Source organism: Gadus macrocephalus, chromosome 7 (genome assembly GCF_031168955.1).
Source record: "Gadus macrocephalus chromosome 7, ASM3116895v1".
Taxonomy (NCBI): Eukaryota; Metazoa; Chordata; class Actinopteri; order Gadiformes; family Gadidae; genus Gadus; species Gadus macrocephalus.
This window is the reverse complement of record NC_082388.1, coordinates 21,757,449-21,782,015: the sequence shown is the minus strand read 5'-3', so window position 1 is coordinate 21,782,015 and position 24,567 is coordinate 21,757,449. Positions and strand designations below refer to the sequence as shown.

The following is a 24,567-nucleotide window of genomic DNA, read 5'->3' as shown; positions in this document are numbered from 1 at the left end:
ACCAATAAGGATAGCACCATAGGGTGGGGCCACGGGGTCAAAGGTTCAAAGGTGATGAAGTTGCGCAATGTTAGCCTGTCTGATTAGAGCACAGAATAGTGAGATAAACTGGTAATAACAAAACAGAAGGAGATTAACCATATGGGTGCATAGGGACAAACGGACAAAAACAGACAGAGATAAAAGAAAGAAAGAAAAAAAGAAACATAACGAAAGAAAGAAAGAAGAAAAAGAGAGAGCGAGGAATACATCGGGTATGCAAGTACACACACAAACATAGTGTAAGCACAAACAAACTGCTCGTACGTACGCATTGGGCTTCAGCATCCGATGCTTGAAGTTGTCTTTGGACCCTTTACTAAAGCTAACAATTAATCTATAGCACTCCGGCCGCATCCGACCTCAAACACAAGCACAAACACTATCCCGTGTCCTTGTGTTTGCACAGGTTTAACCACACGTGTGCCAAAAACAACACAGACACCCTTACTTATTCACACACACAGAGGCAGGCTATACACTACTTCCCTTTCTCTGTGACTCTACTGTTATTATCAACACACACACACACACACACACACACACACACACACACACACACACACACACACACACACACACACACACACACACACACACACACACACACACACACACACACACACACCCTTCTTCTCCTAACCCAGGCCCAACAACAAGATTCCCACAAGCCAAATTTCACCAACAAGATGAGCTTATGCCAATCAACTTAAAACGACCGCATGAGGAATTGCCCAAGACCTGCCCGCCGATTCCCTGGAAGACACTCCTTCCTCACCTGGTATTGGCCTTGTTTGCTTCCAGCCTCCGAGGAGGAAGCTCTGGTGCTTCGGTGGAAAGAAACCTTAAGGGTTTTCTGATCAAAGACGGCCGACATACCTCAAACTACATGTTTACTTGTGTGATTCGACTTGTTGACGAAAAAAAAACTCTCGCACACACACACACACACACACACAAAACACATTGCTCTACATCCATGGTTAGTTGTGAGCATGAACTAATTTGCTATTCTACCGGCAAGGCACCACCCACCCACACCCACACCCACACCCACCACCCCACCCCACCCCACCCTTCTCGATCCCCCGTCTCTCTCGTCCTCTCCAATGTGGCCATTTTGGCACTGAGGCCGGGGTTGTCATGGTGATGGGATTCTTTTCCTGGTTAATGATTGTGGCAAGTTGGTAGGGGGTCACTGCAACACACGCGCACACGCACACACACACACACACACACACACACACACACACACACACACACACACACACACACACACACACACACACACACACACACACACACACACGGGTATGTCACAGAGATTTTTGCAAGAACACCAGCCAACCAATGAGTGTGTGTGAACCTGTGATGCTAGTAGACGCGCACATAAAAACACGGGCGCACGCACGCACACAGCCTCTGTGAACCCTTGTTCGAAACACACCACAAACGACACACCCAAACACAACCGCATACTACAGTACTACTTCTCTCCGTCTCGCTCGGTTCCCCCCCCCCCCCCCCCCCATCTCTTACCGAGGGGAAGTTGTATGCACTTCCTGTACGGTTCAAAGTGAAGCATTTCTTCTCATCTGGTATCCAAGCCCTCCACCCAGAGCAGGCCCTCTCCACCCCAGGAAGAATCTGGTGACAAATCCAATAGAGCTCCACCTCTCCACACACACGCCCTAATCCTCCCCCCACACCCGCCAATCTACAACACACACACACACACACACACACACACACACACACACACACACACACACACACACACACACACACACACACACACACACACACACACACACACACACACACACACACACACACACACAATGTATGCCAAGCAACACCCACCCTATCAGTAGGCTACTCTAGTAATTATAAGCTGTTAATTGGACACTCAAGGCAATACCATGATTGGGTCAAACATCTCTCAATATTGCAGGGAATCTCCATAAATAATGATAGGAGGGGGGGGGGGGGGGGGTTCTGTGTAGTTTCAAAAGGGAGAAGTAAACTTGGCCAAAGCGACTTCAAATGTGGCATAAGGAGATAAAACAAGCCATTACTTGCTTTTAGTAAAAAAAAAAAAACATTACTAAAACAACAGAACAGCAGCTCAGTTTCTTTCCATCATCTGCCATCGAAATCCAGTCTGTGAATGAATCTGATCAGCCATATGGTGGTTCCATGGCGTATCTTGGGTTTTGGGGGGATTTGGGCTAAAACTGCAGGAGTTATAACACCAGCAGAGAAGGGAGCTGCTGCACCAGGCATCTGGATATGGGCAATGAATGATGAGAGAAATCTTTATATTCCCGGGAAACAAAGGAGGTTTTCCCTGCTAGAATTAGCTCCTATTTAGATGCAGAACAAACTGTCAGAAGCATAATAGAAATTTCTTATGGCTGCGGTCTGTAGCACGACAGGCTGTCGTGGCATTCTGGCTAGTCCACCCCTGCAATGAGATCCCAGTTGGCTTCAGAAATGAATAAAATGATGACCCCTGGGTTCAATTACTTAATTGTTACTTGGAGTGGCTATGGGGGACTGTCAGTGTGTTACCTACTTGAAACATTGTGGCTTGGGGGAAACTTTAAATTAGGATCATCAACATCCCATCGGTGAATGTTCTGAGTTATCGCACTGTTGCATGCACCACTCTGCTGCCTACATCCAAGTATTGAAGACTAGAAAGAACCATCTGATGCAAATAGTACATAGGTCATCGAATCACTTAAATCCAAAGACGGTGAGGCAGCAAAGAGGCCAACTCCTCAAATGTATCTCAAGAAGGCCCGTGCCAGGAGAGATGCTTGGAAGACGTGTGGCAGAGAAAGGGCAGAGACAAAAGAAAAGATGGATAGAGTGGAGGTATGAATGTGCGATATTCGTTTGTGGTTCATAACGCATTAACATTCTCTGCCCCCAGGGTAAAATCTGTGGTGGTTCCACACCACCAAAACTATTTCAGCTCCTAAGCCACCGCTCACATGACTCACTGCCGGCAGCCGTCTGACCTCCACGTCAACCGAACTCTTGGTCCTTAGTATTAGGGGAAGTATTGTTTACTGCGGGATATGCAAGGCATGTGCCCTCAAACAGCAGGCCCTCCGTTCTCTGTTCCCAGCGCTTCACCCGACAAGACCCATGACAAACAAACCAGCTGCTGGAACACCAGCCAGCAAGACAGCCTTTAAAATGAGGTGATCTAGCCAGCTGACAAGAGGGCGGAGCCGTAGACGTTATGAAGAACACAGTAAGTTAAGGGCATGTAGACACATTTATGCCGCGTACACAAGGCAAGCAATTCATATCAAACAAGGGCATAGTTAAAATGCCAGAATGACAAATGGATCAGTCACGTCAAAGCAGGCAAAAATCATGGATTTGGTTACAGTTTCACATTGACTAGCTTCAGTCATGCCGAAGACTTGCGGATTGTCAGGCTGCCAGAGCAGACGATAACCAAGTCATAGACGTTTGTAATCACTTCCTTCAATTAAGAAAAGACGCCACGTTGCCTAACTAAAATATTGGCAGCCACAAACGAACACTCCCATAAAAGGGAACTTAATTTCTTCCTGAAGCACACAATAATTTAACCACCTGTCTCTGTGCGGATTTCCACAGCTTTTTAGCTAACCCCAAATGATTGTATGTTTCACCCACAACGATCTAACCTATATCTTCTGACGTTAAGCAAACATGCCATGATGTGAAGAAATATGTAGGCATGGATATCACTGACCTCAGGTTAAAAAAGGCAAACATATCCATGATTCTGATTAGTGCAGGGCTCAAGCTGATGTCAATTGAGCCATTATAACTAGAGAGTGGAATATTCAACAATATCGAAACAGCTACAGTACATTGAGCCTGCAGTTCCTTTTAAGTCGCTCAGTCAATTGTGTGATCCAATGTAAAACTAACTTCAACTTTCGTCTGAAATCACCTGCAATGACCAAGAGCCCTTGTCTTAAAGGCTATTGAAAAGCGTCAGGTTGCGAGGTCTAATCCAAGCAAACCTAACTGAGAAGCAGCCAGCTAACAGAGCCGGACCAATGGCGATGAGCAATCACATAGTTGTTTCTAATGGGTCTTCGATGGAACCACAGAGAGACTGGTTCAATACAAGTTGAACGGACAATACCGGTCTTGGTGACTGAATCATCTACCGCTGTTGATTAAGTTTGTTGCATGCAAAATGTTTTTTATGCAGATTTGGCACAAGGAAGTCATTCTGACAGGTGATATTGGTAAAGAATGTGTTAGTGAAGCCAGGAGAAGAGGCGGTCACGATGGCTCCAGTACCCAAACCAATATTATCCTTTATTATCTATCTAGTAGTAGCATGTCAAACATGTTGAGATTGTGTCTTAATATTTGTATTTCCAAACCCAATGCAAACAAACAAGTTGGACCTGAAAATCATTGTTGCATTACATAGTGAACCACTGATTATTTATTTCAAGGGGTGTGTTGTTACGCGTGTACTTTGCCTGACAGGTTGCTCCGGTCTGGAGTTTTTCCACTGACCGTTGGCTTCACCCAGATTTCAGAGGCTACGAGTCACCCCCACTTGTCTGTTAATTCAGTTTATTCCGTCTCCCACATGGCAGCAAACAACAAAGCCAAATATGTGGATTAAAAAGTGTCCCTTTAGAACCCAATGCTTCATGGGACAGGACTCCACCTCAGCATAACAGTCCAGAGACCAGACGGACAACTATAGTCCAACCTTTAACCTGCTGCACACAAAAACACAACAATAGCTGACTAGAGGCAACCTGTTGAACAAACCAACAGCCCATTGATCCATCAGCCAGTCCTTTTTAGCCTTCCAGCTCATGCAGCCCAAACCTCAACCCCTCATCCAAGCAGCTAGCCTTCATGGCCGGCCTAGCTCAGTTTTATTCTCACTTCCACATAAATTGTGCTGCTGTGGCTCTATAAATAGTCCTGCTGCCTGAGGGTAGTCAGGACCGACGCACTGAAGCAAGGCACTCGGTGACACCATCACCAACAGCAGTGCTTTAGATTAAGCCTAAGTTGTTCTTTTCTTTTTTTTCCTCAGACTTTCTGTTAATAACATGATAGCACTGAACATTTTGGTATCAGAAGGTTGGAATAGACCACCCAAGTCTGAAATAAATGTTCTGCCCAAATAAGGCTTTCTGTGTTGCATGGTGGACCAACATGAAAGAATAATGAGCTAAAATTAATCACAAAGCTGTTGGCTCAAAATGTAATAATGAATTTGAACTAGTTGTAATGCGCTGGAATTTCCTTTCTTAAATGAAAAGAAGAAAGAAAAAAACAGATAATATTTCAAAAAGTGATGTTTATTTTAATTTATAGGATACACACATTAGGATTTAGTTCTGTTTTACTCTTACTGTGATAATGGTGATGAATCCAGTTTTTCCCATGAGTCCGATTTGATGCGTAAGCCCCAAATTAATGACAGCAATTATCTGGTCTCTAGTACAGGCCTGTGCACAACAGCACTTGAAAGATGTTGCACAATGTCAAGACAATTTGCATATTTTCCTTCCACTCAGATATAGTGTCAATCATGAGCCAACGTTCAGAATGGTTTGATCCGCTTTTGCCTTCTTTACTTCTTCGCTGGAGACCAGGGTTGGCCCGGGGTTGCTGGTTCCACAAGTAGAAACATTACTCCTCCCCCTGCCAGAGCGTGAGGAGCCGACGCCTGGCCAGCATGGGTTCCATGAAACAAATGAGTTGGGGCACCCACTCCAGGGGCTCCCAAGACTTTGCACTTTGAAGTCACGTGCACACGCATACACATACACACACACACCCTTTTCAGTTTAGTTTATTACACCACTATTATTAATCCACTTTGGAGCTTCAATCAATAAGCTTTAAAAGGCACCCAGTGCAACTTTATGTAAACATTCAATGAAAAATAAACATTCAATTTCTAGTCTTTTTTACACGTAGTAAGTTTCAATAACTCCATACCATTACATATCGACATTCAAGGAGCCAAGATGAGACGTCGTTGTGTGGTGAGAACTGATAGAAAATCGTAAACAACAACAATCGCCGGTGGGGAGAAGTCATTTTTCCATTGACTGGAAGCCTGCTTTATTTATTGTAGGTTACAAAAAATAAAGAAAATGGCGGCATTGTTGTTGTTATCGATTTTGTATCAGTTCTCACCACACAACGACGTCTCATCTTTGCTGCTTAAATGTCGGTATGTAATGGTATGGAGTTATTGAAACTTACTACGTGTAAAAAAGACTAGAAATTGAATGTTTATTTTTAAGCCTCGAAAGTTGCACTGGGTGCCTTTAAGGCGCGTTTCCACTGCAGGGTGCGGAACGGATCGGATCGCAAAGGTGCGGGTCGGGTCGCGTTTCCACCGCCAAAAGTGGGCGTGACCCGGACTTTGCCGTACCCGTTCCGGCCCCATTCTTGGGACTCCTCCGTTGCGGTACCCAAAACGAGACCAGACGCCTGAAAGGGTCCCGTGAAATTCTAGCTACACCCCCCCTCCGTTGATTGGTCGACAGAATCGTCACTTCCGGGTGACGCGGGGATAAAAACAAACAAACAGTAGCCTCGAGGTATTATTCTTTACAATTAAAGGTTGCATAGGTGATTTGCTTTTTTGGCCATTTTTGCAAAATTACTTGAAATCCTTATCATAACCCGCTTACAGCCACTGAGTTAGAAGTACTGACATGAAAATTAAACTTGTCAATCATCTGTGGAACGTGCAGGGCTCGAAAAACTCCAGCCAATCATATCCATTGCCACCGAGTTTCATTGGACAGTAAGTACGTCAATCAAACGGTCGTACTGCACTCCCCCTCCCCCCCTCCCCCGCGCCCCGCGCGCGACCCCTTCGTGCAGTACTCGTGACCCAGAGCTCGTGACCCAGAGCAAGCTCCTGTTTGTTGTTATCCTGCGGCAGAGGCGTCGTCAGGCCCTTTTTACTGGGGCACGTGCCCCAGTAAAAGTCTCCAGTGCCCCAGTAAAATTCCATTGATCATCATTAAATTAATCTGCAGAAGCGCCGCTCTCGCTATGGAATCGGCAGGATTCATCAAGTGCATCTCCTGCTGCCTCGGGAGTCTTCAGTCGAGCCTGCCACTTACCAGCCAATCAAAAAACGAAAGGGGCCACATAAAAGCCAATCAGAAAATAGCACTACTGTATCTGGGTAAGATTTAACGCAACAACCAATGAAAAAAATCAGTTATTTCCGGATTCGTCCACGTGACTCTTCTGAATGTTTCGTTGGAAACCACGGGAGCTGGAAACAGCGCAGAGTATAGTCATCTCCTGTTTTAACGTTACAACAAATGCACAACTTGTTTGACACAAACAATGACAACTTGATTGCTGTTAGAGAATGTTGCCCACATAAATAGCACCAGTTTTTCAATACTGAGCGTCTGTAGCCTGTCGTTTTATAACACACACACGCGCACACACGCACGCGCACGCACACGGAAAATGAATAATCTTCAAAATTTGAGGAAGTTTTAGTGGCCAAAAACTTCCTTAACACTAAAAAGGAAATTATGGATATACAGGGTGTTTTTAACATACTGGATCCAACAATGTTCCCAACACTGAAACAGATAATTCAGATTGCACTCACAATTCCTGTAAACAGTTGTAGTTGTGAGCAATCTTTCAGTGTGTTGAGAAGGCTCTACACCTGGCTTAGGTCAACCATGGGGCAAGGAAGGCTTCACCAACTTTCTCTTTTGTCCATTGAAAGGGAGCAACTATGCAAAGTGAGTCTAAGCCAAATTATTGACCGCTTTGCCACCATGAAGGCGTGGCGATACAGCTTAATAGTGAAAAAATAATAATTTAAAAAGGCTCTATGCAGTAGTGTATGGCCTTATTTAGTTAAATTTAAGAGCTTTGATGTTCTATAACATTTTCCAGGTTGATTGGTGACAATGAGCCACCTCACCTTAAATCAGAAATTATATTTTAAACCTTGTTTCTGGCCTTTATAGTCCATATCGTTCTGGCAAAATTATGCTGTTTCCACACAGCTTCTAAATAAATATAGATGTGTAGACTTCTCCTGATAAAGAGGTGAAGGTCATAAAGAGACTTTTTGTTTATTTGTCAGTTACCTTATTTGTAAATCTTTGAGATGTGTATGTGTTTAAATACATATCATTGTACGGTACTCATGAATCTATCTTTGAATCTTTACCTTTACCAGTGCTTTAATATAGCCTACAGTATGACAGTGACAATGATTTTGAAGCTCGTACATACCCTTCTGTATCCATCTATTTCATATTGTGCCCACGTAATAAAATAAAATAAAATAAGTATTGGCAGTTGGGGGCCTGTGCCCCAGTAAAACTCTAGGTCTAGCAACGCCCCTGTCCTGCGGTATCTACTGGAACTAGTTAATCCACATTTGGACCTAGCAGTAGAAGACAATTTCCATGGCAGACAAGACGCCACCATCCCCACCACCACCACCACCACCACCACCTTCACCACCAGCAAAGAGAAGGAAAACTCTTTTTCAGAGAGTAATTGATAATAAAAACGTTGAAAGAGAAAAACTGAAATCAAGAATAATCCTAGGCGCTGCTTTTGAACGTTTGCGGCAACTGAAGGACGAGAAGGGTCTAAAAACCGATGCTTGTGTGGCGGTTGACCTAGTTTCAAAGTTTATACCGTTTATACTCGGTAATACCGGTGTTGAGACGAGTGTATTACTCGGTGTGAAAATGTCCACACCGCGGCAACCCTAGTGAAAACCAGGACTTCCAATACAATTATATGAAACAAACATACATTTTCTAAAAATAGTAATGATTTATGTGACCGTTTAATGTTTATAACATCTGGTGCAACCATAGCCGCGAGAACGTATTCTCAGCAGGGGGTGCTGGGAAAAAAAACCCGGCCTGCACTAGACTCGCAACTCGTCACATTGATAAAAAAGATATCAGCGCAGCTCAATTACACCAGTGCATGCGCGCACAGTTGAAAATCGATCGTTGTGTTCACTTCCTTCACACCATGGTTCACATCCAGCTGCTCACAGAACAAGTTTAGCGCACCACCGCTACCCTCACACTTTTTCATATAACCTTTTTTCAGCACTAGGACATATGAGCATTAAATAAATGCTGCGTCTCAACATGCCTTGGACAGCAGCGAGGATGACTCGCTTTGCCACGGGCCGAAACAGTTCGGAGCGACCACAGCCAGAGCGAACACAGCGGGGCAGAGGAGTGTCAGGAAGTCTTTGGTGTACACATCAGTACGGCCTATTTGCACTACTGTTTAGTGGCAATGCAGTGTTTTATTCTATGCCTTTTTATTTTCGTATATTATTTCAATTAATACAATTTATTTATTCATGAAATCAAGATCTGGTCTTCAAATCTTTTTTCCAAATATAGGTCGTATTACAATGGGGTTTGTGTTTATATTCGGACCAATACGGTACAGCGGACGCTCACATGACGTTAAGCATTTCCTGGTGCATAATGTGACGCTTCAGAACCTAAAATCCCGTTTCTCCCCGTTGATACGACAACACATAACCGGCGTTTTCAGAAATCTCCACTTTGGCCGGAGTTTTTAGAAATGATCGTTTTCTGTGATAAGACAGGGCCTCGGACAGGGGGTGTTGCAGCACCCCCAAAACCCCTACTTCCCGCGGTACTGGGTGCAATTTACAGCTGAATGTAGTGCCATGTTGTTAAACGAAAACCTACGCTAGCCTGGCTCGCTCTCGCGCATCTCTGTTCGCGCTCGTGCATGATTGCGCGTCCAGGTACTTGGAATGGGTGGAGTCAGAGTCAGCGTTGAAGGAGAGGGGGTAGGACCATTTGAGTTGTGTATTTTCAAAATCTGCTGGCGTTTCGCAAATCGCGTACCCAACCTTTAACATGTCGCGTAAAAAGCTTGCTTGGGCGAACAAGGAGGTGGAGACGTTCGTCTGCATTCTTGCGGAGGAAGACGTTGTTTACGCGGCATAATGCCGCGTTTCCACTGCAGGGTGCGGAACGGATCGGATCGCAAAGGTGCGGTAGGGAGGGGGCGGTATAGCCCAGCTCAGTTCCGAGGTCGCGTTTCCACTGCCGACAGTACACTTGGTGGTAGGCCGGATGTCGATCGCCGCGGCAGCTACGTAAACATCGTAAACAACGTCTTCCTCCCCAAGAATGCAGACGAACGTCTCCACCTCCTTGTTCGCCCAAGCAAGCTTTTTACGCGACATGTTAATTGTAAAGAATAATACCTCGAGGCTACTGTTTGTTTGTTTTTATCCCCGCGTCACCCGGAAGTGACGATTCTGTCGACCAATCAACGGAGGGGGGGTGTAGCTAGAATTCCAGGGTACCCTTTCAGGCGTCTGGTCTCGTTTTGGGTACCGCAACGGAGGAGTCCCTAGAATGGGGTCGGAACGGGTACGGCAAAGTCCGGGTCACGCCCACTTTTGGCGGTGGAAACGCGATCCGACCCGCACCTTTGCGATCCGATCCGTTCCGCACCCTGCAGTGGAAATGCGCCATTAGGCAACCATTTTTGGGTCACTTAACATCAGGTTAATTCCAAGCCTAGCCCTATTTTCTTCCATTTCAATATATATATATATATATATATATATATATATATATATATATATATATATATATATATATATATATATATATATATATATATATATATATATATATATATATGTGTGTGTGTGTGTGTGTGTATATATAAATATATATATAGGAAAGTTGTTTGGTTCTTCAAGGTTTTACAGTTCATTAAGGAACACAACTTCTAACCCAAAACACTAAGCAAAGTTAAATCTCATTTTTCTCCATTCAACTGTATTGCGGTATGAAAGCCAATCAAAAGTATCTAACAGTTATTTATCCTCCTACTGTTAGGGTTAGGGAACACGCGGCGGCAAAGAACACACGATTAATTTGACAGAAAAACCATACAACTTTAACGCAAACCCCTCCCACCTCTGTGGCAAACCAGGTCTCTCTCTCTCCCCTTCTCTCTCTCTACCCCAACCAATGAACTACAACTGATATCAATACAGCATCAAAACATTGGGAACTCCCACCACCACCACATCCTGAAGGAGCAAATCCCATCCCTCAGGCCTCAATGATAAGTTCACAATCTTCACAACAGTGGTCAGAAACTATCTGAAAGCCATTTAGCATTTCTTATTAGTTAATCAAAGTCCTCCATAGTCCTCCAAACATTAACAAACAAATCATGGCAACATAGAGTGGGTCAGATAGTGATAGATGGTTATATGGTACCCTTTAATGTCTTAAAAACACAATATAATTTAAAAGATGTTGACTTTTTTGCATATGCATAATGTACAATTAAAATCAATTTCGGGGTTACATATTTCAAAAGAACACATAGTACAGGATTTAGATCTGGACAAAAAACGGAGGGAGATTGCATCAGGGAGGAGAACAGTGTCAAGATTATACGAGTTGTTGACCACTGCATCCTTTGACAGCCTCTATTCAACACAAATGAGAGCAGGACTTTGGCATACCCGTGAGTATTACACACTTACACAGGAACATTGATTCATCAAATGTGGAATTACCCCTCAGTAAAGAGTTTTTGGAAAGATGTGATCTGTAACTTGTCTTATATTCTGAAAGTGAAAGTACCATTTTCAGAATTGTAATTTAAGGGATAGGCATTAATGCTGTTGAGGATTTTACTAGCTTCACTCACAGTTACAGTGGAAGGGCGTTTAGTTGACGCTACCTGTTAACCTAAAACTGCCAATAACAATTAACCTCACAAAGGTCATTTGGGACTTCATAATGACATCCTACTTTTTACTATGAAACCCGTGGCATCATTCATGTTTCACCCAAGTTGTTTACTTGGGTGAAACAGTATCAACTAAAACCATTTGACACATGTAGATGGATTACACACTAACATGCATTCTCTAAACTCTGTGTGTGTGTGTGTGTGTGTGTGTGTGTGTGTGTGTGTGTGTGTGTGTGTGAAATCAAAATGAAAGTAAAATGACAGCTCCATTAAGGGACATTCTTTGGTGAGAATGATTCAGACGCTGTCCCTAGTCTAAAGCCTGCCAATTAGGTTGGTTGATGTATTATGACTCTGAAAATGACAGACCATGAATATTCTAGAAAATGTGTTTAAAAGCAACTTGCTGCGCATCGTGTTTATGGATCCTGTTAGGGCACACTAAAAGTAACATTTACTACCAATGGGCGATTCAATATCCGATCCTAATTGACCCAACTTCCTCTAGAACTGATCTTCAGCCAATGACTTCTGATGGAATTCATTGCTGCTGTTGAAACCTGAACACTGCCGATATATGCAAATCAGGAAGGGGCCCCCTAAGTTCTGGTTTTTCATACTTGCCTCCACATACAGGTTAAGGTCATTTAGCTTGCAGGTGCAAGTTTGTGATGCTGCGTTTGACGGAAGTACTGGCAGTGTCTGTCTGTCTGTGTGTGTTTGTGAGAGATATGTTCAACACTCCATTGTACAGAGACAGATCTGGCCTCTATAACACCCTTCTACTCCTCATTTGGACTATTCAGTTATTTCCAACCACAAAAACATTAGCTACATATTCCTTTGCTTCGCTGTAGCGCTCATGTCTGTTTGTAATAAATATCACACATCTTCCTCTTCGGGTCTGTTGAGAGTTTTAGGCCAGCTTTGACTTTGAAGTACTCTCACCTTCAAGTGTGGCTGTTTTAGAAAAGGTCCCGCATGGATATAAATCGGTGTATTCTGTCATCAATGGTTTCAATATTACATTTAAAGTCCCAGACAGCAGGGCATTGGGTCACACCCAGGGAACAGAACCCCTTGACTTTGACTTACAAAGAAGAAGAATAGCCTATCCCTAACCAGTGACCCTGTGGTTGTTATCCAGTTTTCTATGACTGAATGGAGCAGTTTGGTGTCTTTTACCAAGACCTATCTCAAGACTGAATGGTGTAATTGCACCTTTTGTTGCCATGAACCGCTTGCTGACTGAAACAGTGGCACTGTTTTATTCAGGCACGGTGCAATTAGGGGCACAACACAAGACGGCAGCCTATAGGACAGGGGGTCGCCTTGCTCAAGGCAGTGCACCTGGCGTCTTCCCAGGGTTCTGTGCGCCTGTGTTTCTGAAAAGGGTTACTGGCTCTTTAAAAACTAAGATGGTGTCCTACGAGCCTGCCGTTCCTCTACCTCTCGTTTCCTGCCTTGCCTATCGACATCACACACCACAACACCCTAACCGAACTGAGACAGTTCACATGCAGTCCACACAGTGAGAGGAGAAGAAATAGAGAAGGGGAGGTGTAGAAATGAGGAGAGCGTAACCCCCCACCCCCAACGGTGAGAGATTATAAGGGACCATACTTTCTGCACGTCACCATGAGTGACAGTATTACCAAGCGAACACCGAGCCATGCAAGAACATTAGTTACGGGACCTGAGACAAACTGTTCCGCTGCTGTACATCTCATTTAACACAAATTGCCGGCTCAGTTATTCATCATACCGTTAGCCTTTTTTGTTATCAACACGCCGTATCTGCACAGGCACATGTTGAGCTGACAATGTCATCTCGAGTCATCAAGTTAGGCTGACAGGACGGTTCACTTGTACCGAAGAGGACGGACTCAATAGTGTGGAATACGGACTTACTTTCTTGTTCCGAGTCTCCGTGTGCATCTCGGTTGCTAAGCGGGTGCAGCAGCCTAGGGGCGGAGTGGTAGTGGTGGTGGTGGGGGGTCGGCCGGGCTGCCTGGGTAGCTATTTGAAGAACAACTGTGCTCTTTTTGGGGCCAGTTTCCACCTTTACACTCAGTTTACGGGAAGATACTACGGATATCTAACTGGCTATCTTCGTGAAATATGTTCAGCTCATTGCCGCCTCGTCGAACGCTTCCTTCGTCCCCCCCCTCTGTATGTCGGCGTGTTGTTGCCGTGTGTTTAGGGTTGGGCTCTCTCGCTGCCTTTCTCCTCCGCCTCTCCCTGCTTATGACCCCACCCTACGTCCCCACCCCTCATCTCCGGCAGTCAGACGCTATGCAGCGCTACTTCCACAGACGCAGAGCAAGCACAGCCACCCAAACTGATGCCTAATGTGTAACTTTTCATCCACAGACATACCGGTGAATTCAGGCTATGCCTGCACCCGTCGCCGAGCCCATGCTGTGTGCAATTGGTAGATTACAGTAACATTGCAGCGATGGAGATGATTTAACTGTGAGGGAGGGACCTTCCTATGGTAGACATCCATGGTAGGGGACTCTAAACGGAAATCGCATGATAAGCGCCCACTGGAAGTTACATATCATCATTATGTAGATGAAATATCTGGAAACGCAACCCTTGGTAAATTAAAAGTTTGAATGGAAGCATCAATGAAACCAACCAATACGTAATTACGCAATGATGGCGACTCGTTACGGCCAGTTTAAAACTTCTTCACTGCGGGTGATAGGGTTGGGGGTGGCTCACCGCAAATCCAATCTTGAGTTCATGAATACCTGCTTATAAGCTCTCACTAAACATATGTATTGTTAATATAACACAATAACATAATGGGCTGTAAAATAACCGAACTTCGTTGAGTATAGACGTTATGAGTTTGCTGCTTTTTTTTTCCACTGCTGGGTGTGCATCAAATTGCCCCTCGGGGATAATAAAGATACCTTGTTTGTAATGTAAAATAATTAGTTCAAAAACGATTGACCTAGTTTCATAATGTGGATTTCTGAACATTTATCAAAGGGCTAGTGGCAAAACAACCTTTGAACTTTTTGGGTAAAGAGTGATAAATAAGGAAAAATAACGTGAAATACTACACATCATATTAAATAGTAGGTAACTATAAAATCATTGACCACATGCCTTCATTAAAAGGGATCTAAGAGGCTACAGGATACAGGTGGGCCGTAGATAATACCTTAGATATACCTTTAACATTGTTTAATTTATATTAAAAAAAATAGCACCTAAAAGACAAAACAAGAAAGGCTTTGTGAAAATGCAAGGGTTTTGCTGGAGTGTGACCGGGTGGTGCAATGACACAGCATGACACTTTTATTATAGAGAAAGAACTAATGTGTTATGCATCAATACTCCAAAAGAGTTACTCGGAATCGAATAGTGCAAGTAGTGTAAGTTAAATGTAGAAAAGCAGCAAAAGGACTGGAATGGAAGGTGAAGCCACTTTCAGGTAGAAAGCCGCGTGTGTATTGATGCATAAAACAGCTGGCCAAAATGGCCTCCCATTCCTTTAAATTAGGGGTTCTTCAATCTTTTCTGTCTATGGACACAAATACTATTTAATTGTGTCTGTTGGAACAAACACACACTCATTGTCAGGCTGCCACCGTCCACCAATGGGTCAGGGCCCAACTTGGTTCCCAACCCATGGTAGATATGCTGATGTAAAGGAAACTAGAAGCCAGTACAGACTTTTGTGATATTTTTAAAAAAAAAAACGCTATTGTTGGATGTTTTATTATATCCATTTGCAGAACTGAAAAAGGATTGGGACACACTTTGACACTTTTAGATTTCAAGAAATAAACATAATGTGATAGATACACACATTCAGTTTAGGAAAACCCTCAAACAATCGTAGGGTATTCGCACTGCTGGTGAACATGCATGGTGTACAATTGAGTCTGATACAAGTGGCGGACCATCATTTTTACTTGAACCATCATTTTTACTTCCTCAATACTCTTATTGACATTATTTTTGTTCCCCACTGTCACAACAATTGTTGTCATATTATCACAGGGAGGAGTGTTTGTATATTCTGAACACCCTATGAAGCAAAGAAGCCTATACTCATTTAGTAAGATGAAAACAAGCCAATTAAGTCCCCTGATATTGTTATACCATTCATTGTTACTAAAGCAATGCAAAATGAATGTCAAACATAGAGCTTCCTGTGAAGTTATTGAGAGGTAGGACTAGTCTATGTTCGCTTCCTCCACTAAATTATGTTGTTTACCCTAGTGGATTCTTAGGGTGAATTGTGGGATGGGCCTACCTCCCCTAAGAAGACCATGGAACTACAGATCGATTGGAGTTAACCTTAGTTCAAACACTTGTTCAACTGTTCCTTGATGCATGCATAGTATTTACTGGTTTAATATTCTAACGTAATAGTGTCTTGTTGAAGGACTTTGACCTTTTATAATAAGGAGAATTTAAAGCATCCTCCTGTTGACAACGCCTGCAACTATCATCACTGTAATCCATTTTTCGTTACCATATTGTTATAATTGTATAAAAATAAAAAAAAATTGAGGGGGGGAATCTTGTTCGCAATTTGTTGAAACTTTGATACTACAAACAGTTCTAAGAGCCAAGTTAATGGGCGGGGTTTTGGACCCCACTGAAATGGTCATTGTGTCATCCAGAATTAGTATTGCAGCAACTTTGGGAACGTCGCAACCCACAAGAGAAGTGCCGTTGTAAAGCCTTAACCAACAGTGACATCTGGCGGTCAATATTGAAGTGACATATACCTATTGCAAATAGACTGGCCATTGACGCATAACTTGTGACTTTAAATTGTGTTCTTACTTGAAAGGCGATGTCTAACATACACAGGTGCAAAGATCACATTTAAAATTGGACCATTTAACAACTTTCAACCAAAATGTTTCCAGTTCTTATTTCAACGTTATAGTTCATAAATTTTTATTTAAATTCTATAGCAATCAATATATTTATAAAAACAGATTTACATAAAATGCATATATATGTAACAAGAGGCAAATTTCCAACACAAATGTGCTTTTTTAGTTTTCGACCTGGGGTTTTACCCCATTCCTTTCCTGAGATTGGTCTCAATTTCCCTTTATATGTTACTATGTGCTATGCTTAAATATGATGTAGTTGCAGTCATGAATACAAAAACACCCAGGGGAAATATAATGTTTTGGTTTACATTATCAAGTGTACTACTTTTGTAATTTAGTAATTCATTGAAACATTGATGAATTAATTTGTTCTACCTCATTTCAAAACATATCCCTTCGTGAGATCACATGTGGTAGAGTCCACTCAGATGTACGATGGATCGAGCAACTCCATTTTAGTAGTTGGTACAGTCCACCAGACACCTCCTACACTCTCAGACATGTGGGCTGCATCCAAACCTGCATACCACATACTATAGTGTGTACTGTTTTTCTGGCATACCAGTAGTATACACACACATACTTATATATACATATATATTATACATATATATGTATAAACACAAAACATGTAACGCCTAGTGGCCCCTTAACTCATCATCTACCATTTGTATTCTGTATCTTACTCACCTATTATATGTGAGGGCATCTGTCAATCTGCGTAGACAAATCTATCCATTGCATGCATTCATCCACGCAACTTTATTGCTGTGACGCTTTAAAAAGCGAGGATCCTTTGGTAAAAGCATCTTTCAAAACAAGGATCTGAAACTAATATATCCCAAAATCACAATATATAAAAAAAAAAAACTCAAGAATGTTTTCGAGCTACATTTTGTGCGGGCAGCGTCAAAGCTCTCCTGTTATTGTCCATTTCCGTGAACAGAGAACCCTGACTTCCTGAGAACTTAAGGCGGCAGTGTGTGTGTGCTACAGAGGGTCCCGTTGCGAGGCCGTAGCACAGCTCAAGAGCGTAGAGCGCCATCCACGCCTGGCTCCACCTCCGCTGCGACCAAGCCCTCAGTCCCCTCTCCCTCCTGGGCCGGGTCCGCCTTCAGCAGGGCCACCACTCTGAGCCAGAGAACAGTCCAAGAGCACACAAAGTGATAAAGTCACTGAACATGAGTCATGATCGTCAAACTTTGAAGTCTGCATTTTTTTGGCTGAAAAAGTAAACATGATTACGGTATGAATTAAAATATCCAACCGCTGCTAGCTAATACCTACAATTACACATTACTAACTAGTAATTAGTATAACTAGTCCAAACAGATAACAGCATCTTTTTAAGCTGTTGATTCCCACTGGAAATATATGTGTAAGACTAATTGTACACTGAAAGAAATAATTTTAATACAAATCCTCATCCGGCCACAATTATCAGAGTACAGGTACGTAATGTGATACACAAAGAGGTTCTTTGGAATCCAACAGTGCCTATAGCTGCCAACTTTTAGAGAAGAAACGTTTTTTTTAGGATGACTTGACATATCAGTTTGCACTCAGCTTACCTAATCATTCAGCTGAAACACACACACACACACACACACACACACACACACACACACACACACACACACACACACACACACACACACACACACACACACACACACACACACACACACACACACACACACACACACACACACACACACACACACACACCACTTCCTGGTCTAGCCATGCCAACCAGATGATTTCACCATGTCTTTGTAAAGATCATGGTAAACAGTTTATTAATATGATAACATTGCTCACTATCATTCTGCGTGCATGAAAACGGCACAAGGGAAACATTTGTAAGGATGCATTAGATGCACAAAGATATCGCAAGGTCTCATTTTTGTAAAGCATTTGAAAGGTTGGCTGGTTGTGCAGGAACGAGAGCGGAGTGCTCTTGTGTGTGGCGAATGCAGGAGGTCACGCACGAAAAACTGCAGGCAAAGGATTCTGGCAACTTAAGGACGTCAACCGAAATGCATGACCAAGAATGCATATAAATTCAATCTGACTGAATACCCACAGCCCTAAACATACATTTAGGTTGAACAGCTTGTTCATGTTAAAATATATCCCTCTTTTAACTTTCACACGAGTTTGATCGATCAACAATGATTTTTCAGTGAATAGTGAATCTGGGATAAGGATCATTTGTTTCCTTAGCATTTGCATTGTCACGGTAACCATAAAGTGCTCAAGGCCTGAGCATGTGCCAAATCCCTGACTTCTTTATTGTTTGGATTTCATCTTTGCACCCTTGGAGACATTACCACTCCCCCCCCCCCCAAAGTTTATTGCAAATCAACCAGGCCTCTTGCGCCATGTCTGGTTTCAGCCATGGCCATTCCTTAACTCTACCCGATCCTTTATCGTTACTTCCCACAATGTGAACGTTTCCCTAAGACTCATGTGTGGCTCCCAGTGCCTTCTCAGGATCGTGCTCCATTACATCAAATACTTTGCTGTCAGGAAGTGTCCTACAAGAAATCAATTTTCTTTAGTATTGTTACTATTGGTAATAGTTCAAATGAGTATCGCACAAAGGCTAAATCTTTAAGAGATATGTTCTAACTATCTATATGTGTGTGTCCATAAAGCTGATTTGTGTGAACAAATCTTTTAACTTCCTTTATCCAGTGGTTTTAAACCCAAGATCGGACCCTAAATTATGCAGAATTTTGGTATCGGATATTCTTGGGCCCTAAATATCACATGATAATAAGATAAGCGACGGTGCCTGGTGTTAGCATCATGACTTACCCTATGAGGACACCGGGGATGAGACAGAGGCCTGCAGCCAGCAGGAAGCTGAAGCCTGGCCACCAACCAACCGTGATGGCGTAGATGCTACTGAAGATGGCTGAGGCTACGTTGGAACTCAGACTCTGCATGAAGCCTATGCATCCAAACAGAGCTCCTTCGCAACAACAATGACAGTTTGTTAGACAATATGAGGGCAGATTTTCCTTTTTATTTTCTTATATTGATGTAGAAATAACGTTAATGGGATTTTAGATTGGATGTCTCACATGTGTATCTTTTGCTGTCTGAACATGTTTTTACGTACATGTATTTTAAGATGTGGTTAGAATGTCCACGCCATTTCTAAATCATCTCACCTTGCTCGGATGTGGAGACAATCTTTGACATCATGGTACGCAGGACAGGGAAAGGCATGATAGCTAGGAGCAGGGGTATCCTCACTGCGACCAGCCAATGACAAGAACAAACAATACAGTAGATGTGGAAGACGGACCACCACAGCGCAATAAATATGTCTGGAATCTCGATCTGTAAAAATGGCTGATCAAATCTAATAAAAATTATAGAAAACCTTGGCCTTTAGAAGGCCAAAATTGATGTACGGCAAAATGTTTAAACTAGGATGCTTCATAATAAGACTATGTTAGAAATAAACACACTGATTAATTCATTTTATGCTGTATACCTTTCGTATAACTTTCTACATAAGATTACTGCCTGTGTGCGAGTGGCCGAGCCTGCTGTTCCGTTCTGATCAATTTAGAGACAAAGAGAGTGTCACATGCTTCCCATTCTGTGCAGCCTGCAGCAAAGGAAAACTGGATATAATCATAATGAACATCGGGTATCAAGACAGCCCTAGCGTCAAGTGCTAGCCTTGACGGATGAGGCGTGTGTGTACTCGTCTCACCGAGAAACATGACCAGAGTGGTCTTGGCAAAGGACAACAGGGTCAAGCCAGAGATGACGGAGAGCAGGCCGACGCCCACGATCACCAGCTGGGGAACGCCGCAGTACGTCAACGCCATCACGCCCAGGAAGCTCCCCACGAACACCGTGGTGGACAACGCTGTGCCGTAGCCGATGAGGATCTCGTCCCAGCACAGCGGCTCGTTGAGCTCATAGAGGGTGACGGAGGACACCCCCCCTATGTAGGCGAAGTTGAAGGTGGCGAGGATCAGAATGAGCAGCACCAGGCGAGCGTTGTCCCTGCGGCTGAGAGCCGCGAACATCCGATAGATCCCGAAGAACATCCGCCTCATCGCCGCGCAGCGAGGGGATGCTGGGGGGCTGCCGTCGGGGGGCTCGGCGTAGCCGGCCGGCGTGCGTTTCACCGATTCCTCCAGGAGGAACACGGCGTAAAGCAGCGTGATTCCCTGGAACACAGCCGCCGTGAGGATGGGCACGTTGAAGCCCACTGCTCGCAGGAAGTACCCCGTGGAGAGAGCGGCGGCGCCGGACAACAGACCGATCACCATGTCGATGCCGGCTATGCGCAGCGTTTTCCGCCTGCCGTCGTCACACATGTCGGCGATGTACGCGAAGCAACCGCCCAATAGTGCTCCCACGCTGCCGAACAGAGAGGAGAAGATGGAGGCTCCAATCAGCAGGTAGATGTTGAGCTCAAAGTAGGACACGGTCAGGAAGGACAGGCTGTCAATGAGGCCGCCGATCAGAGGCATGACGATGGTGACCTTGCGTCCTCTCTGGTCGCTGTAGGCCACCAGGATGAGGGTGACCACCAGAGACGGTACGGTGGAGAAGAGCTCTGTGTAGAGGGAGAAGAGAGAAGCCTGCCTCTGCACCTCCTGGAGACGAAAGAGAAGAAGAAACCTTTTGGTTTTGTTTGTCGCGGGTTGATGTTTTTTTTTACTTTTTTTTTTACTTTTAATGGCAGAAGTTGAAAAGGTTTGAGGGGAAAATGAGTAGTAACAAATATAGTGCCCCCAAGAAAAAGGAACCAGCTCTTTCGTGGACGAAACAGGTTGGTAGCGGGCACGCACATGAACAAACATGCGAAACCATCTTCTTTAATTCTTTAAAGGTGATAATTTGCTCTTTACTGTGAACAATTTAGTGTTCAACACTAGCAACATCACCAGAATGTCCAGTCAAATATTAAAGCACAACGAGTAGGTTCTTTAATGCTTGCTCGAAATAAGTGAGCAAGATACTGTTATACTTATTACATTTTTGATACATATTATTCTTTTGAAAATATTGTAAACATTTTTGACACAAACTATTAAAAAAGGCACCCAGTGCAACTTTATGTAAACATTCAATGAAAAATAAACATTCAATTTCTAGTCTTTTTTACACGTAGTAAGTTTCAATAACTCCATACCATTACATATCGACATTCAAGGAGCAAAGATGAGACGTCGTTGTGTGGTGCGAACTGATAGAAAATCGTAAACAACAACAATCGCCGGTGGGGAGAAGCCATTTTTCCATTGACTGGAAGCCTGCTTTATTTATTGTAGGTTACAAAAAATAAAGAAAATGGCGGCATTGTTGTTATCGATTTTGTATCAGTTCTCACCACACAACGACGTCTCATCTTTGCTGCTTAAATGTCGGTATGTAATGGTATGGAGTTATTGAAACTTACTACGTGTAAAAAAGACTAGAAATTGAATGTTTATTTTTAAGCCTCGAAAGTTGCACTGGGTGCCTTTAACAAAAAGCAAATCAATAACTGCGATAAGCCGGCAAGAGGGATATCGGTATAAAAGTTGGACATTGACCAATAATGCATAGATTTCCTACAGCGACGGGGTAGCACAATATGTTATTGTATCGCCTAATATTTGCATGTAATTGAGTAATGAGTCTGTAGACATCAAAGTATATCAGGAAATATGGAAAACCCAAAAATATTAAATAAACAAAGAGTTAATTTGCCTGTATTTAATGCAAGGACAAAAATATAACTTTGGGGGCATGGGTCTTTAAAGGATCACATTTAGACGATTTTCTACTAATGCCTGTCCGGCATCAATTTCGTTTTTGTCGCCCTATCTTACTTACCGCATGGTCGGCTGAATGGTTACTGGTGTCATTATGCGAACATCGAGATGTGTTGTTGTCATGTGGATAGGTGGTGTTGGTCAACTCCTGCCAGAGTCGCCTATACACATACTGCTGTATCAAAGGGTAGACCAGAAAGGCAGCAAAGGCATAGAGGGCTACGATCGGCTCGACAAGGTAAAAGCCCTTCATTTTGTGGAAGTATCTAGAGGGGATAAAAAGTATGTCAGAACAGATTGGCATGATATCTAAAGAAGAAGACCAGTGAGCATATACGGAGTTTCCAACAAGTACACAGTGTACAATGACTAGCAGACGGTACATTCCATCTATTACAATGTCGCTTGAAATTTAACATTGCTGACTTGTCTATTCTATTGAACGTGCATAATTAATCATTTCGTATGATTATAACATTTGACATAATGTATCATTCGAACGTTATATAGCAAGCATAGGAAGTTGTTCACCGGTATTTTTTAAATTAATTTTAGATTTGTACGCTTACCCAAGGAGTCGTTTGACACATGTTAACCATGAATACACACAATACTTCTAGTTTCCTCAGACACCGTTACATGATCGATATGACTCGTTCATCAACTGAATTGTGCTCCGTGTCTATTTATTTACTAGTGTCCAAGGTTTGGCTCCACCCCCTGCGTGACCTGATTGGACACAGTATCTGGTCACGCGCAGAGCTCTATTCATGCGAAACATGCCAAAGGGATATCCATACAATCATCATGATAACTCTTATCATGTTAATAGTGATGATATTATGAGTGAATATATATTTGATTACATATATGTATATGTATAATTTATATTCACTCATAATATCATCACTTTTTTCGTATACACTTAATATTATTCATATATATATATTTCCCCCTGCTTCTGCAATGGACACGTTTGTGCCCTTCATGTACCTGTACATAATATACATAAAATTAAGCCATAAACAGACTAACACACCATAATCCCACTGGACTTTAACCACGAGCATTCCTTTGTGAATGTTAGACATCACTTTCTCTTTCTCCATTAAACTTCCAAATTATAAATACTATAAATAAATACTACTGATATGTTTATATCAATTTTGTATATAACGTTTTATACTTTGACCTCCTACTTGTTCACCTTTGGCGGTGCACAACGCTGCTGTCCCCAACCAAAGAAGGCCTACAGCAGCACCTAGATCTTCTGCACAGCTTCTCTCAAACCTGGGCCCTGACAGTGAACCTTAGTAAAATCAAAATGATGATATTTGAAAAAAGTCCCAGCCTCAACAAATACACATTCCACCCAGACACTGTTACTCAGGAGCGAACAAAAATGATACCTACCTCGGCATAAATATGAACGCCACAGGAAATTTCAACAAAGCTGTTAATGACCTGAGAGACAAGGCAATGAGGGCATTTTATGCCATATAAAGAGTAAGTGATAGAGCCCATTGCGTTCTACGGCTGTGAAGTCTGGGGCCCACTCACCAACCAAGATTTGATAAAATGGGACAAACATCAAATTGAAACTCTTCATGCAGAATTCTGCAAATCAATACTAAAAGTCCAAAGAAAGACACCAAATAATGCATGCAGAGCAGAACTAGGACGATATCCAATCGTTATTAAAATTTAGAAGAGAGCCCTAAAACTTAATAACCACCTTAAAGGCACCCAGTGCAGCTTTATGTAAACATTCAATGAAAAATAAACATTCAATTTCTAGTCTTTTTTACACGTAGTAAGTTTCAATAACTCCATACCATTACATATCGACATTCAAGGAGCAAAGATGAGACGTCGTTGTGTGGTGAGAACTGATAGAAAATCGTACAACAACAATCGCCGGTGGGGAGAAGCCATTTTTCCATTGACTGGAAGCCTCCTTTATTTATTGTAGGTTACAAAAAATAAAGAAAATGGCGGCATTGTTGTTGTTATCGATTTTGTATCAGTTCTCACCACACAACGAC

The 24,567-nt window shown here is 42.9% G+C and overlaps 1 protein-coding gene across 1 annotated transcript; it reads right to left on the bottom strand.

Moving 5' to 3' along the window:
• Positions 1-15,558: 15,558 nt before the first annotated feature.
• LOC132461903 (solute carrier family 46 member 3) lies at positions 15,559-23,246 on the bottom strand. The gene is made up of 6 exons (XM_060057395.1): positions 23,092-23,246; positions 22,584-22,788; positions 20,461-21,358; positions 19,907-19,990; positions 19,548-19,704; positions 15,559-17,855 (listed from the first exon to the last, which is right to left on the bottom strand). The coding sequence occupies exons 2-6, from the start codon at positions 22,773-22,775 to the stop codon at positions 17,750-17,752; spliced, it is 1,437 nt and encodes a 478-aa protein (XP_059913378.1). The 5' UTR covers positions 22,776-22,788; positions 23,092-23,246; the 3' UTR covers positions 15,559-17,749.
• Positions 23,247-24,567: the final 1,321 nt, after the last annotated feature.

What these genes read in the sequence shown, in the direction of transcription:
- LOC132461903 (XM_060057395.1), bottom strand. Translation starts at nt 22,775, where the DNA reads ATGAAGGGCTTTTACCTTGTCGAGCCGATCGTAGCCCTCTATGCCTTT. An exon ending in ACCATTCAGCCGACCATGCG is followed by an intron (nt 21,359 to 22,583) that starts GTAAGTAAGATA and finishes TTTCGTCTCCAG; the next exon opens with GAGGTGCAGAGGCAGGCTTC. An exon ending in ATCCCCGGTGTCCTCATAGG is followed by an intron (nt 17,856 to 19,547) that starts GTAAGTCATGAT and finishes TCTCTGGCTCAG; the next exon opens with AGTGGTGGCCCTGCTGAAGG.